The sequence below is a fragment of the Oncorhynchus nerka genome, linkage group LG18 (assembly GCF_034236695.1).
Source record: "Oncorhynchus nerka isolate Pitt River linkage group LG18, Oner_Uvic_2.0, whole genome shotgun sequence".
Classification (NCBI taxonomy): Eukaryota; Metazoa; Chordata; class Actinopteri; order Salmoniformes; family Salmonidae; genus Oncorhynchus; species Oncorhynchus nerka.
In genome coordinates this window covers 16,136,739-16,153,579 of record NC_088413.1, presented here as the reverse complement: position 1 = coordinate 16,153,579, position 16,841 = coordinate 16,136,739, and the positions used below count along the sequence as shown (strand labels likewise).

The 16,841-nt window shown below is 48.8% G+C and overlaps 1 protein-coding gene across 1 annotated transcript in view; it reads right to left on the bottom strand.

Moving 5' to 3' along the window:
* The window catches only part of dnah6 (dynein, axonemal, heavy chain 6), a 184,285-nt gene that overhangs the window by 33,913 nt on the left and 133,531 nt on the right, over window positions 1-16,841 (bottom strand). Inside the window, exons 61-64 of the mRNA XM_065004536.1 lie at window positions 4,979-5,139; window positions 3,104-3,192; window positions 1,398-1,414; window positions 1,233-1,305 (exon numbers count right to left, since the gene is read on the bottom strand). Coding sequence (XP_064860608.1) covers window positions 1,233-1,305; window positions 1,398-1,414; window positions 3,104-3,192; window positions 4,979-5,139 — 340 coding nt within the window. The remainder of the gene's footprint in view (window positions 1-1,232; window positions 1,306-1,397; window positions 1,415-3,103; window positions 3,193-4,978; window positions 5,140-16,841) is intronic.

Here is a 16,841-nt window from a genome sequence, read left to right as displayed (position 1 = left end):
GTGTTCTGACATAATGAATACAGTAGGAGGTGTGTGTTCTGACATAATGAATACAGTAGGAGGTGTGTGTTCTGACATAATGAATACAGTAGGAGGTGTGTGTTCTGACATAATGAATACAGTAGGAGGTGTGTGTTCTGACATAATGAATACAGTAGGAGGTGTGTGTTCTGACCTGTATGATGGCGTGAATACAGTAGGAGGTGTGTGTTCTGACATAATGAATACAGTAGGAGGTGTGTGTTCTGACATAATGAATACAGTAGGAGGTGTGTGTTCTGACATAATGAATACAGTAGGAGGTGTGTGTTCTGACCTAATGAATGAGTAGGCGTGTGTGTTCTGACATAATGAATACAGTAGGAGGTGTGTGTTCTGACATAATGAATACAGTAGGAGGTGTGTGTTCTGACATAATGAATACAGTAGGAGGTGTGTGTTCTGACATAATGAATACAGTAGGAGGTGTGTGTTCTGACATAATGAATACAGTAGGAGGTGTGTGTTCTGACCTGTATGATGGCGTGGAAGTAGACATAATGAATACAGTAGGAGGTGTGTGTTCTGACATAATGAATACAGTAGGAGGTGTGTGTTCTGACATAATGAATACAGTAGGAGGTGTGTGTTCTGACATAATGAATACAGTAGGAGGTGTGTGTTCTGACATAATGAATACAGTAGGAGGTGTGTGTTCTGACATAATGAATACAGTAGGAGGTGTGTGTTCTGACATAATGAATACAGTAGGAGGTGTGTGTTCTGACATAATGAATACAGTAGGAGGTGTGTGTTCTGACATAATGAATACAGTAGGAGGTGTGTGTTCTGACATAATGAATACAGTAGGAGGTGTGTGTTCTGACATAATGAATACAGTAGGAGGTGTGTGTTCTGACATAATGAATACAGTAGTTCTGACATAGGTGTGTGTTCTGACATAATGAATACAGTAGGAGGTGTGTGTTCTGACATAATGAATACAGTAGGAGGTGTGTGTTCTGACATAATGAATACAGTAGGAGGTGTGTGTTCTGACATAATGAATACAGTAGGAGGTGTGTGTTCTGACATAATGAATACAGTAGGAGGTGTGTGTTCTGACATAATGAATACAGTAGGAGGTGTGTGTTCTGACATAATGAATACAGTAGGAGGTGTGTGTTCTGACATAATGAATACAGAAGGTGTGTGTTCTGACATAATGAATACAGAGGAGTGTGTGTTCTGACCTGTATGATGGCGTGGAAGAAGCAATGAAAAGATGATGTGTGTTCTGACATAATGGCGTCCCAGGATGTGTTCCTGACAGAAGTGAATACAGTTGGAGGTGTCTCAGTGAATGATGGCGCAGGTTGATGAATACAGTAGGAGGTGTGTGTTCTAAGGTTGAATACAGTAGGAGGCCCACGTTCTGACACACACACACAGGTTGACACACACTGACACAATGAATACAGTAGCAAGGTGTGACACACAAATAAATAAAAAGGAGGTAACCAATCAGATAATTGAGACAGTAGGCTAAGGTATGCACATAATGAATAATCACATGGGTTAGGTGTGTGTGAGCACACACAGTGTATGTGTTCTGACTAATGAATACAGTAGGAGGTGGCTAAGGTAATGAATACAGTGGAGGTGTGTGTTCTGACCTAATGTACAGTGAGGTGGACTGACAGGTTGAATACAGTAGGAGGTGGTGTTCTGACAGAAGGAATACAGTAGAGGGTGTGTTCTGACATAATGAAACAGTGGAGGTGTGTGGCTAAGGTTGAGAGGTGTGTGGCTAAGGTTGAGAGGAGGGGCTAAGGTTGAGAGGAGTGGCTAAGACATAATGAATACAGTGAGAGGTGTGGCTAAGGTTGAGAAGAGTGGCTAAGGTTGAGAGGAGTGGCTAAGGTTGAGAAGTAGAGTGGCTAAGGTTGAAGAAGGAGTGGCTAAGGTTGAGAGGAGTGGCTAAGGTTGAATACAGTAGGAGTGGCTGAAATTGAGAGGAAGTGGCTAAGGTTGAGAGGAGTGGCTAAGGTTGAGAGATCTCAGTGGCTAAGGTTGAGTTGAGTGGAGAAGAGGCTAAGGTTGAGAAGAGTGGCTAAGGTTGAGATAAGAAGACATAATGAATAAGTAGGAGGTTCAGAGGATATGCTAAGGTTGAGAGGAGTATGGCTAAGGTTGAGAGTGTGTAAGATGTGGGACTAAGGTTGAGAGGAGTGGCTAAGGTTGAGAGTGGCTAAGGTTGAGAAGAGTGGCTAAGGTTGAGAGGAGTGGCTAAGGTTGAGAAGAGTGGCTAAGGTTGAGAGGAGTGGCTAAGGTTGAGAGGAGTGGCTAAGGTTGAGAGGAGTGGCTAAGGTTGAGAGGAGTGGCTAAGGTTGAGAGGAGTGGCTAAGGTTGAGAGGAGTGGCTAAGGTTGAGAGGAGTGGCTAAGGTTGAGAGGAGTGGCTAAGGTTGAGAAGAGTGGCTAAGGTTGAGAAGAGTGGCTAAGGTTGAGAAGAGTGGCTAAGGTTGAGAGGAGTGGCTAAGGTTGAGAAGAGTGGCTAAGGTTGAGAGGAGTGGCTAAGGTTGAGAGGAGTGGCTAAGGTTGAGAGGAGTGGCTAAGGTTGAGAGGAGTGGCTAAGGTTGAGAGGAGTGGCTAAGGTTGAGAGGACAATCTGTCCAAAGACGCAACAGGAAAAATATTTATGGAAAAGATCCAAAAATATCTCAACAGAGCCTTGAGAATCCAATACTGTTTCAATGTAATCCAAGATTATGCTCTAGAACATAAGTCTGAGTTATAGAACTAAAACTGAGATTGTAAAACCTAAGACTGAGATTGTAGAACCTAAGACTGAGATTGTAGAACCTAAGACTGTGATTGTAGAACCTAAGACTGAGATTGTAGAACCTAAGACTGAGATGGTAGAACCTAAGACTGAGATTCCAGAACCTAAAACAGATTCTAGAACCTAAGACAGATTCCAGAACATAAGACTGAATTCTAGAACCTAAAACTGAGTTTCATCATCTAAGACTGAGTTCCAGAATCTAAAACGGAGTAGTAGAACCTAAGTTTGAGTTGTAGAATCGAAGGTCTCTATGTCCTGTGTGTAAAGGTGAGCGTTACCTTGACAGAGTTCTGGAGGACGGTGACAGGGAACACCTTGGTGGGCATGGAGCTCAGGAACAACCTGAAGTTCTCATGGATCACCGTGTCTAACAGGGAGGAGGTGACAGAATGAGTCAGTAGACATAAACACAGCACACACACACAGGGTCAGTCCAGTCCATAGCGTGTCGTAGAGAGGTCCAGCAGCACAGGACAGCCGCAGGTGCAGGGTGTGTGTGTGAGAGCCATTCAAATCCCCATTCACCCTGTGTCCTGACCTAACCACACAGCACACACACACAGGGTCAGTCCAGTCCATAGCGTGTCGTAGAGAGGTCCAGCAGCACAGGACAGCCGCAGGTGCAGGGTGTGTGTGTGAGAGCCATTCAAATCCCCATTCACCCTGTGTCCTGACCTAACCACACAGTACACACACACAGGGTCAGTCCAGTCCATAGCGTGTCGTAGAGAGGTCCAGCAGCACAGGACAGCCGCAGGTGCAGGGTGTGTGTGTGAGAGCCATTTAAATTCCCATTCACCCTGTGTCCTGACCTAACCACACAGCACACACACACAGGGTCAGTCCAGTCCATAGCGTGTCGTAGAGAGGTCCAGCAGCACAGGACAGCCGCAGGTGCAGGGTGTGTGTGTGAGAGCCATTTAAATTCCCATTCACCCTGTGTCCTGACCTAACCACACAGCAACACCTCACACCACCTGATACCCAGGTACATACAGTTGAAGTGGGAAGTTTACATCACTTAGGTTGGAGTCATTAAAACTATTTTTTTCAACCACTCCACAAATTTCTTGTAAACAAACTATAGTTTTGGCAAGTCGGTTAGAACATCTACTTTGTTTTGTTTTATTTATTTATTTTACCTTTATTTAACTAGGCAAGTCAGTTAAGAACAAATCCTACATCCTACCTCTATGACTTAGGATGTCATATACTGTAGGGAATATGGTCAATATAAATGGTGCGTGTGTGTGTAGGGTGTGTGTGTAGGTTATGTGTGTGTGTGTGTGTGTCTGTGTGTAGGGTGTGTGTGTGTGTGTGTCTACAGTGTGTGTGTCTGTGTGTAGGTGGTGTGTGTTTAGGGTGTCTGTATGTAGGGTGTGTCTGTATGTAGGGGGTGTGTGTTTAGGGTGTCTGTATGTAGGGTGTGTGTGTGTGTAGGGTGTGTGTGTGTGTGTTTAGGGTGTCTGTGTGTAGGGTGTGTGTGTGTGTTTAGGGTGTCTGTGTGTAGGGTGTGTGTGTGTGTGTTTAGGGTGTCTGTGTGTAGGGTGTGTGTGTGTGTGTAGGGTGTGTGTGTGTGTGTGTGTAGGGTGTGTGTATGTAGGGTGTGTGTGTGTAGGGTGTGTGTGTGTGTGTTTAGGGTGTCTGTATGTAGGGTGTGTGTGTGTGTAGGGTGTGTGTGTGTGTGTAGGGTGTCTGTATGTAGGGTGTGTGTGTATGTAGGGTGTGTGTGTGTAGGGTGTGTGTGTGTAGGGTGTGTGTGTGTGTGTGGGTGTCTGTATGTAGGGTGTGTGTGTATGTAGGGTGTGTGTGTGTAGGGTGTGTGTGTTTAGGGTGTCTGTATGTAGGGTGTGTCTGTATGTAGGGTGTATGTGTAGGGTGTCTGTGTGTAGGGTGTGTCTGTGTGTAGGGGGTGTGTGTGTGTTTAGGGTGTCTGTATGTAGGGTGTGTCTGTGTGTAGGGTGTGTGTGTGTGTTTAGGGTGTCTGTATGTAGGGTGTGTCTGTGTGTAGGGGGTGTGTGTGTGTGTTTAGGGTGTCTGTATGTAGGGTGTGTCTGTATGTAGGGTGTGTGTGTATGTAGGGTGTGTGTGTGTAGGGTGTGTGTGTATGTAGGGTGTGTCTGTATGTAGGGTGTGTGTGTAGGGTGTCTGACCCGGCTCAGTGAAGGTCTTGATAAGTTCCTCCATGGCTAACATCCAGGACACAGCCAGGTGACAGTTCTGGAGGAAGATCCAGTTACCACTCTTCAGAGCTTCCAGAATCATCTTCTCAGCTATAGGACCCTGACCCTGACCTAGAGAGATAGACCTCACCCTGGAGAGAGAGACATAGTTAATACTGAGAGACCGTGACCTAGAGAGATAGACCTCACCCTGGAGAGAGAGACAGAAGGTTAACACTGAGAGACCCTGACCTAGAGAGATAGACCTCACCCTGGAGAGAGAGACAGAAGGTTAACACTGAGAGACCCTGACCTAGAGAGATAGACCTCAACCTGGAGAGAGATACAGAGGGTTAACACTGAGAGACCCTGACCTAGAGAGATAGACCTCACCCTGGAGAGAGAGACAGAGGATTAACACTGAGAGACCCTGACCTAGAGAAAGAGACATGGAGTTAACACTGAGAGACCCTGACCTAGAGAGATAGACCTCACCCTAGAGAGAGAGACAGAGGATTAACACTGAGAGACCCTGACCTAGAGAAAGAGACATGGAGTTAATACTGAGAGACCCTGACCTAGAGAGATAGACCTCACCCTGGAGAGCGAGACATGGGGTTAATACTGAGAGACCCTGACCTAGAGAGATAGACCTCACCCTGGAGAGAGAGACATGGGGTTAATACTGAGAGACAGAAGGTTAACACTGAGAGACCCTGACCTAGAGAGATAGACCTCACCCTGGAGAGCGAGACAGAGGATTAACACTGAGAGACCCCACCCTGGAGAGAGAGACATGGAGTTAATACTGAGAGACCCTGACCTAGAGAGATAGACCTCACCCTGGAGAGAGAGACATGGGGTTAATACTGAGAGACCCTGACCTAGAGAGATAGACCTCACCCTGGAGAGCGAGACAGACTTAATACTGAGAGACCCTGACCTAGAGAGATAGACCTCACCCTGGAGAGAGAGACAGAGTTAACACTGAGAGACCCTGACCTAGAGAGATAGACCTCACCCTGGAGAGAGAGACAGAGTTAACACTGAGAGACCCTGACCTAGAGAGATAGACCTCACCCTGGAGAGAGAGCCATGGGGTTAATACTGAGAGACCCTGACCTAGAGAGATAGACCTCACCCTGGAGAGAGAGACAGGGGGTTAACACTGAGAGACCCTGACCTAGAGAGATAGACCTCACCCCGGAGAGCGAGACATGGGGTTAATACTGAGAGACCCTGACCTAGAGAGATAGACCTCACCCTGGAGAGAGAGACAGAGTTAATACTGAGAGAAAGGGGGTTAATACTGAGAGACCCTGACCTAGAGAGATAGACCTCACCCTGGAGAGAGAGACATGGGGTTAATACTGAGAGACCCTGACCTAGAGAGATAGACCTCACCCTGGAGAGAGAGACAGAGTTAATACTGAGAGACCCTGACCTAGAGAGATAGACCTCACCCTGGAGAGAGAGACAGGGGGTTAATACTGAGAGACCCTGACCTAGAGAGATAGACCTCACCCTGGAGAGAGAGACAGGGGGTTAATACTGAGAGACCCTGACCTAGAGAGATAGACCTCACCCTGGAGAGAGAGACAGAGTTAATACTGAGAGACCCTGACCTAGAGAGATAGACCTCACCCTGGAGAGAGAGTTAATACTGAGAGACCCTGACCTAGAGAGATAGACCTCACCCTGGAGAGAGAGACATGGGGTTAATACTGAGAGACCCTGACCTAGAGAGATAGATCTCACCCTGGAGAGAGAGTTAACACTGAGAGACAGAAGGTTAATACTGAGAGACCCTGACCTAGAGAGATAGACCTCACCCTGGAGAGAGATACAGAGGATTAACACTGAGAGACCCTGACCTAGAGAGATAGACCTCACCCTGAGAGAGAGAGACAGAGGATTAACACTGAGAGACCCCACCCTGGAGAGAGAGACATGGAGTTAATACTGAGAGACCCTGACCTAGAGAGATAGACCTCACCCTGGAGAGAGAGACATGGGGTTAATACTGAGAGACCCTGACCTAGAGAGATAGACCTCACCCTGGAGAGAGAGACAGGGGGTTAATACTGAGAGACCCTGACCTAGAGAGATAGACCTCAACCTGGAGAGAGATACAGAGGGTTAACACTGAGAGACCCTGACCTAGAGAGATAGACCTCACCCTGGAGAGAGAGACAGGGGGTTAACACTGAGAGACCCTGACCTAGAGAGATAGACCTCACCCTGGAGAGAGAGACATAGTTAATACTGAGAGACCCTGACCTAGAGAGATAGACCTCACCCTGGAGAGAGAGACATGGGGTTAATACTGAGAGACCCTGACCTAGAGAGATAGACCTCACCCTGGAGAGAGAGACAGAGGATTAATACTGAGAGACCCTGACCTAGAGAGATAGACCTCACCCTGGAGAGAGAGACATGGGGTTAATACTGAGAGACCCTGACCTAGAGAGATAGACCTCACCCTGGTGAGAGAGACATGGGGTTAACACTGAGAGACCCTGACCTAGAGAGATAGACCTCACCCTGGAGAGTGAGACAGAGTTAATACTGAGAGACCCTGACCTAGAGAGATAGACCTCACCCTGGAGAGCGAGACAGAGTTAATACTGAGAGACCCTGACCTAGAGAGATAGACCTCACCCTGGAGAGCGAGACAGACTTAATACTGAGAGACCCTGACCTAGAGAGATAGACCTCAACCTGGAGAGAGATACAGAGGGTTAACACTGAGAGACCCTGACCTAGAGAGTTAGACCTCACCCTGGAGAGAGAGAGACAGAGGGGTTAACACTGAGAGACCCTGACCTAGAGAGATAGACCTCACCCTGGAGAGAGAGACAGAGGATTAACACTGAGAGACCCACCCTGGAGAGAGAGACATGAATACTGAGAGACCCTGACCTAAAGAGATAGACCTCACCCTGGAGAGAGACATGGGGTTAATACTGAGAGACCCTGACCTAGAGAGATAGACCTCACCCTGGAGAGAGACAGAGGGTTAATACTGAGAGACCCTGACCTAGAGAGATAGACCTCACCCTGGAGAGAGAGAGACAGAGGGTTAATACTGAGAGACCCTGACCTAGAGAGATAGACCTCACCCTGGAGAGAGACATGGGGTTAATACTGAGAGACCCTGACCTAGAGAGATAGACCTCACCCTGGAGAGACAGAGTTAATACTGAGAGACCCTGACCTAGAGAGATGAGACAGGGGTTAATACTGAGAGACCCTGACCTAGAGAGATAGACAGAGTTAATACTGAGAGACCTGACCTAGAGAGATAGACCTCACCCTGGAGAGAGAGACAGGGGTTAATACTGAGAGACCCTGACCTAGAGAGATAGACCTCACCCTGGAGAGAGAGACAGAGGATTAACACTGAGAGACCCTGACCTAGAGAGATAGACACCCTGGAGTTAACACTGAGAGACCCTGACCTAGAGAGATAACCTCACCCTGAGAGACCCTGAGACAGAGAGATTAACACTGAGAGACCCTGACCTAGAGAGAGAGAGACATGGAGTTAATACTGAGAGACCCTGACCTAGAGAGATAGACCTCACCCTGGAGAGACAGGGGTTAATACTGAGAGACCCTGACCTAGAGAGATAGACCTCACCCTGGAGAGAGAGACATGGGGTTAATACTGAGAGACCCTGACCTAGAGAGATAGACCTCACCCTGGAGAGAGACAGAGAATAGAGAGATAGACTCACCCTGGAGAGCGAGACAGAGTTAATACTGAGAGACCCTGACCTAGAGAGATAGACCTCACCCTGGAGAGAGAGACATGGGGTTAATACTGAGAGACCCTGACCTAAAGAGATAGACCTCACCCTGGAGAGAGAGACATGGGGTTAATACTGAGAGACCCTGACCTAGAGAGATAGACCTCACCCTGGAGAGAGAGACAGAGGATTAATACTGAGAGACCCTGACCTAGAGAGACCTCACCCTGGATGAGAGAATACTGAGAGACCCTGACTGAGATAGAGACCCTGGAGAGAGACATGGGGTTAATACTGAGAGACCCTGACCTAGAGAGATAGACCTCACCCTGGAGAGAGAGACATGGGGTTAATACTTAATACTGAGAGACAGGGGTTAACACTGAGAGACCCTGACCTAGAGAGATAGACCTCACCCTGGAGAGCGAGACAGAGGTTAATACTGAGAGACCCTGACCTAGAGAGACATGAATACTGAGAGACCCTGACCTAGAGAGATAGACCTCACCCTGAGAGAGACAGGGGTTAATACTGAGAGACCCTGACCTAGAGAGATAGACCTCACCCTGGAGAGAGAGACAGAGAGGTTAATACTGAGAGACCCTGACCTAGAGAGATAGACCTCACCCTGGAGAGAGAGACTGAGAGACCCTGACCTAGACACTGAGAGACCCTGACCTAGAGAGATAGACCTCACCCTGAGAGACAGACAGAGGTTAATACTGAGAGACCCTGACCTAGAGAAAGACCTCACCCTGGACAGAGTTAATACTGAGAGACCCTGACCTAGAGAGATAGACCTCACCCTGGAGAGAGACATGGGGTTAATACTGAGAGACAGAGGTTAATACTGAGAGACAGAGACATGGGTTAACACTGAGAGACCCTGACCTAGAGAGATAGACCTCACCCTGGAGAGAGAGACAGGGGTTAATACTGAGAGACCCTGACCTAGAGAAGACCTCACCCTGAGACAGACAGACTTAATACTGAGAGACCCTGACCTAGAGAGATAGACCTCACCCTGGAGAGCGAGACATGGGGTTAATACTGAGAGACCCTGACCTAGAGAGATAGACCTCACCCTGGAGAGAGAGACATGGGGTTAATACTGAGAGACAGAAGGTTAACACTGAGAGACCCTGACCTAGAGAGATAGACCTCACCCTGGAGAGAGAGACATGGGGTTAATACTGAGAGACCCTGACCTAGAGAGATAGACCTCACCCTGGAGAGCGAGACAGACTTAATACTGAGAGACCCTGACCTAGAGAGATAGACCTCACCCTGGAGAGAGAGACAGAGTTAACACTGAGAGACCCTGACCTAGAGAGATAGACCTCACCCTGGAGAGAGAGACAGAGTTAACACTGAGAGACCCTGACCTAGAGAGATAGACCTCACCCTGGAGAGAGAGACATGGGGTTAATACTGAGAGACCCTGACCTAGAGAGATAGACCTCACCCTGGAGAGAGAGACAGGGGGTTAACACTGAGAGACCCTGACCTAGAGAGATAGACCTCACCCCGGAGAGCGAGACATGGGGTTAATACTGAGAGACCCTGACCTAGAGAGATAGACCTCACCCTGGAGAGAGAGACAGAGTTAATACTGAGAGAAAGGGATAGACCTTAATAATACTGAGAGACCCTGACCTAGAGAGATAGACCTCACCCTGGAGAGAGAGACATGGGGTTAATACTGAGAGACCCTGACCTAGAGAGATAGACCTCACCCTGGAGAGAGAGACAGAGTTAATACTGAGAGACCCTGACCTAGAGAGATAGACCTCACCCTGGAGAGAGAGACAGGGGGTTAATACTGAGAGACCCTGACCTAGAGAGATAGACCTCACCCTGGAGAGAGAGACAGAGAGACCCTGACCTAGGATAGACCTTAATACTGAGAGACCCTGACCTAGAGAGATAGACCTCACCCTGGAGAGAGACAGAGTTAATACTGAGAGACCCTGACCTAGAGAGATAGACCTCACCCTGGAGAGAGAGTTAATACTGAGAGACCCTGACCTAGAGAGATAGACCTCACCCTGGAGAGAGAGACATGGGGTTAATACTGAGAGACCCTGACCTAGAGAGATAGATCTCACCCTGGAGAGAGAGACAGAGTTAACACTGAGAGACAGAAGGTTAATACTGAGAGACCCTGACCTAGAGAGATAGACCTCACCCTGGAGAGAGAGACATGGGGTTAATACTGAGAGACCCTGACCTAGAGAGATAGACCTCACCCTGGAGAGAGAGACAGGGGGTTAATACTGAGAGACCCTGACCTAGAGAGATAGACCTCACCCTGGAGAGAGATACAGAGGATTAACACTGAGAGACCCTGACCTAGAGAGATAGACCCCACCCTGGAGAGAGAGACAGGGGGTTAACACTGAGAGACCCTGACCTAGAGAGATAGACCTCACCCTGGAGAGAGAGACATAGTTAATACTGAGAGACCCTGACCTAGAGAGATAGACCTCACCCTGGTGAGAGAGACATGGGGTTAATACTGAGAGACCCTGACCTAGAGAGATAGACCTCACCCTGGAGAGAGAGACAGAGGATTAATACTGAGAGACCCTGACCTAGAGAGATAGACCTCACCCTGGAGAGAGAGACATGGGGTTAATACTGAGAGACCCTGACCTAGAGAGATAGACCTCACCCTGGTGAGAGAGACATGGGGTTAATACTGAGAGACCCTGACCTAGAGAGATAGACCTCACCCTGGAGAGAGATACAGAGGGTTAACACTGAGAGACCCTGACCTAGAGAGATAGACCTCACCCTGGAGAGTGAGACAGAGTTAATACTGAGAGACCCTGACCTAGAGAGATAGACCTCACCCTGGAGAGCGAGACAGAGTTAATACTGAGAGACCCTGACCTAGAGAGATAGACCTCACCCTGGAGAGAGAGACAGGGGGTTAATACTGAGAGACCCTGACCTAGAGAGATAGACCTCACCCTGGAGAGAGAGACAGAGGATTAACACTGAGAGACCCTGACCTAGAGAAAGAGACATGGAGTTAACACTGAGAGACCCTGACCTAGAGAGATAGACCTCACCCTAGAGAGAGAGACAGAGGATTAACACTGAGAGACCCTGACCTAGAGAAAGAGACATGGAGTTAATACTGAGAGACCCTGACCTAGAGAGATAGACCTCACCCTGGAGAGCGAGACATGGGGTTAATACTGAGAGACCCTGACCTAGAGAGATAGACCTCACCCTGGAGAGAGAGACATGGGGTTAATACTGAGAGACAGAAGGTTAACACTGAGAGACCCTGACCTAGAGAGATAGACCTCACCCTGGAGAGCGAGACAGAGGATTAACACTGAGAGACCCCACCCTGGAGAGAGAGACATGGAGTTAATACTGAGAGACCCTGACCTAAAGAGATAGACCTCACCCTGGAGAGAGAGACATGGGGTTAATACTGAGAGACCCTGACCTAGAGAGATAGACCTCACCCTGGAGAGCGAGACAGAGTTAATACTGAGAGACCCTGACCTAGAGAGATAGACCTCACCCTGGAGAGAGAGACATGGGGTTAATACTGAGAGACCCTGACCTAGAGAGATAGACCTCACCCTGGAGAGAGAGACAGGGGGTTAACACTGAGAGACCCTGACCTAGAGAGATAGACCTCACCCCGGAGAGCGAGACATGGGGTTAATACTGAGAGACCCTGACCTAGAGAGATAGACCTCACCCTGGAGAGAGAGACAGAGTTAATACTGAGAGAAAGGGGGTTAATACTGAGAGACCCTGACCTAGAGAGATAGACCTCACCCTGGAGAGAGAGACATGGGGTTAATACTGAGAGACCCTGACCTAGAGAGATAGACCTCACCCTGGAGAGAGAGAGACAGAGTTAATACTGAGAGACCCTGACCTAGAGAGATAGACCTCACCCTGGAGAGAGAGAGACAGGGGGTTAATACTGAGAGACCCTGACCTAGAGAGATAGACCTCACCCTGGAGAGAGAGAGACAGGGGTTAATACTGAGAGACCCTGACCTAGAGAGATAGACCTCACCCTGGAGAGAGAGACAGAGTTAATACTGAGAGACCCTGACCTAGAGAGATAGACCTCACCCTGGAGAGAGAGTTAATACTGAGAGACCCTGACCTAGAGAGATAGACCTCACCCTGGAGAGAGAGACATGGGGTTAATACTGAGAGACCCTGACCTAGAGAGATAGATCTCACCCTGGAGAGAGAGACAGAGTTAACACTGAGAGACAGAAGGTTAATACTGAGAGACCCTGACCTAGAGAGATAGACCTCACCCTGGAGAGAGAGTTAATACTGAGAGACCCTGACCTAGAGAGATAGACCTCACCCTGGAGAGAGAGACATGGAGTTAATACTGAGAGACCCTGACCTAAAGAGATAGACCTCACCCTGGAGAGAGAGACATGGGGTTAATACTGAGAGACCCTGACCTAGAGAGATAGACCTCACCCTGGAGAGCGAGACAGACTTAATACTGAGAGACCCTGACCTAGAGAGATAGACCTCACCCTGGAGAGAGAGACAGAGTTAATACTGGGTTAATACTGAGAGACCCTGACCTAGAGAGATAGACCTCACCCTGGAGAGAGAGACAGAGGAGAGACCCTGACCTAACACCCTGAGAGACCCTGACCTAGAGAGATAGACCTCACCCTGGAGAGAGAGACATGGGGTTAATACTGAGAGACCCTGACCTAGAGAGATAGACCTCACCCTGGAGAGAGAGACAGAGTTAATACTGAGAGACAAGACTGAGAGACCCTGACCTAGAGAGATAGACCTCACCCTGGAGAGAGAGACATGGGGTTAATACTGAGAGACCCTGACCTAGAGAGATCAGACCTCACCCTGGAGAGAGAGACAGGTTAATACTGAGAGACCCTGACCTAGAGAGATAGACCTCACCCTGGAGAGAGAGACAGACTTAATACTGAGAGACCCTGACCTAGAGAGATAGACCTCACCCTGGAGAGAGAGACATGGGGTTAATACTGAGAGACCCTGACCTAGAGAGATAGACCTCACCCTGGAGAGAGAGACAGGGGTTAACACTGAGAGACCCTGACCTAGAGAGATAGACCTCACCCTGGAGAGAGAGACAGGGGTTAATACTGAGAGACCCTGACCTAGAGAGATAGACCTCACCCTGGAGAGAGAGAGACAGAGTTAATACTGAGAGAAAGGGGTTAATACTGAGAGACCCTGACCTAGAGAGATAGACCTCACCCTGGAGAGAGAGACATGGGGTTAATACTGAGAGACCCTGACCTAGAGAGATAGACCTCACCCTGGAGAGAGAGAGACAGAGACCCTGACCTTAATACTGAGAGACCCTGACCTAGAGAGATAGACCTCACCCTGGAGAGAGAGACAGGGGTTAATACTGAGAGACCCTGACCTAGAGAGATAGACCTCACCCTGGAGAGAGAGACAGGGGAGACCCTTAATACTGAGAGACCCTGACCTAGAGAGATAGACCTCACCCTGGAGAGAGAGACAGAGTTAATACTGAGAGACCCTGACCTAGAGAGATAGACCTCACCCTGGAGAGAGTTAATACTGAGAGACCCTGACCTAGAGAGATAGACCTCACCCTGGAGAGAGAGACATGGGGTTAATACTGAGAGACCCTGACCTAGAGAGATAGATCTCACCCTGGAGAGAGAGACAGAGTTAACACTGGATTAACACTGAGAGACCCTGACCTAGAGAGATAGGTGGAGAGAGATAATACTGAGAGACCCTGACCTAGAGAGATAGACCTCACCCTGGAGAGAGAGTTAATACTGAGAGACCCTGACCTAGAGAGATAGACCTCACCCTGGAGAGAGAGACATGGAGTTAATACTGAGAGACCCTGACCTAAAGAGATAGACCTCACCCTGGAGAGAGAGACATGGGGTTAATACTGAGAGACCCTGACCTAGAGAGATAGACCTCACCCTGGAGAGCGAGACAGACTTAATACTGAGAGACCCTGACCTAGAGAGATAGACCTCACCCTGGAGAGAGAGACATGGGGTTAATACTGAGAGACCCTGACCTAGAGAGATAGACCTCACCCTGGAGAGAGAGACAGGGGGTTAACACTGAGAGACCCTGACCTAGAGAGATAGACCTCACCCCGGAGAGCGAGACATGGGGTTAATACTGAGAGACCCTGACCTAGAGAGATAGACCTCACCCTGGAGAGAGAGACAGAGTTAATACTGAGAGAAAGGGGGTTAATACTGAGAGACCCTGACCTAGAGAGATAGACCTCACCCTGGAGAGAGAGACATGGGGTTAATACTGAGAGACCCTGACCTAGAGAGATAGACCTCACCCTGGAGAGAGAGACAGAGTTAATACTGAGAGACCCTGACCTAGAGAGATAGACCTCACCCTGGAGAGAGAGACAGGGGGTTAATACTGAGAGACCCTGACCTAGAGAGATAGACCTCACCCTGGAGAGAGAGACAGGGGGTTAATACTGAGAGACCCTGACCTAGAGAGATAGACCTCACCCTGGAGAGAGAGACAGAGTTAATACTGAGAGACCCTGACCTAGAGAGATAGACCTCACCCTGGAGAGAGAGTTAATACTGAGAGACCCTGACCTAGAGAGATAGACCTCACCCTGGAGAGAGAGACATGGGGTTAATACTGAGAGACCCTGACCTAGAGAGATAGATCTCACCCTGGAGAGAGAGACAGAGTTAACACTGAGAGACAGAAGGTTAATACTGAGAGACCCTGACCTAGAGAGATAGACCTCACCCTGGAGAGAGATACAGAGGATTAACACTGAGAGACCCTGACCTAGAGAGATAGACCTCACCCTAGAGAGAGAGACAGAGGATTAACACTGAGAGACCCCACCCTGGAGAGAGAGACATGGAGTTAATACTGAGAGACCCTGACCTAGAGAGATAGACCTCACCCTGGAGAGAGAGACATGGGGTTAATACTGAGAGACCCTGACCTAGAGAGATAGACCTCACCCTGGAGAGAGAGACAGGGGGTTAATACTGAGAGACCCTGACCTAGAGAGATAGACCTCACCCTGGAGAGAGATACAGAGGATTAACACTGAGAGACCCTGACCTAGAGAGATAGACCTCACCCTGGAGAGAGAGACAGGGGGTTAACACTGAGAGACCCTGACCTAGAGAGATAGACCTCACCCTGGAGAGAGAGACATAGTTAATACTGAGAGACCCTGACCTAGAGAGATAGACCTCACCCTGGTGAGAGAGACATGGGGTTAATACTGAGAGACCCTGACCTAGAGAGATAGACCTCACCCTGGAGAGAGAGACAGAGGATTAATACTGAGAGACCCTGACCTAGAGAGATAGACCTCACCCTGGAGAGAGAGACATGGGGTTAATACTGAGAGACCCTGACCTAGAGAGATAGACCTCACCCTGGTGAGAGAGACATGGGGTTAATACTGAGAGACCCTGACCTAGAGAGATAGACCTCACCCTGGAGAGAGATACAGAGGGTTAACACTGAGAGACCCTGACCTAGAGAGATAGACCTCACCCTGGAGAGTGAGACAGAGTTAATACTGAGAGACCCTGACCTAGAGAGATAGACCTCACCCTGGAGAGCGAGACAGAGTTAATACTGAGAGACCCTGACCTAGAGAGATAGACCTCACCCTGGAGAGAGAGACAGGGGGTTAATACTGAGAGACCCTGACCTAGAGAGATAGACCTCACCCTGGAGAGAGAGACATGGGGTTAATACTGAGAAACCCTGACCTAGAGAGATAGACCTCACCCTGGAGAGAGAGACAGAGGGTTAATACTGAGAGACCCTGACCTAGAGAGATAGACCTCACCCTGGAGAGTGAGACAGAGTTAATACTGAGAGACCCTGACCTAGAGAGATAGACCTCACCCTGGAGAGAGAGACAGGGGTTAATACTGAGAGACCCTGACCTAGAGAGATAGACCTCACCCTGGAGAGAGAGACATGGGGTTAATACTGAGAGACCCTGACCTAGAGAGATAGACCTCACCCTGGAGAGAGAGACAGGGGGTTAATACTGAGAGACCCTGACCTAGAGAGATTCACCC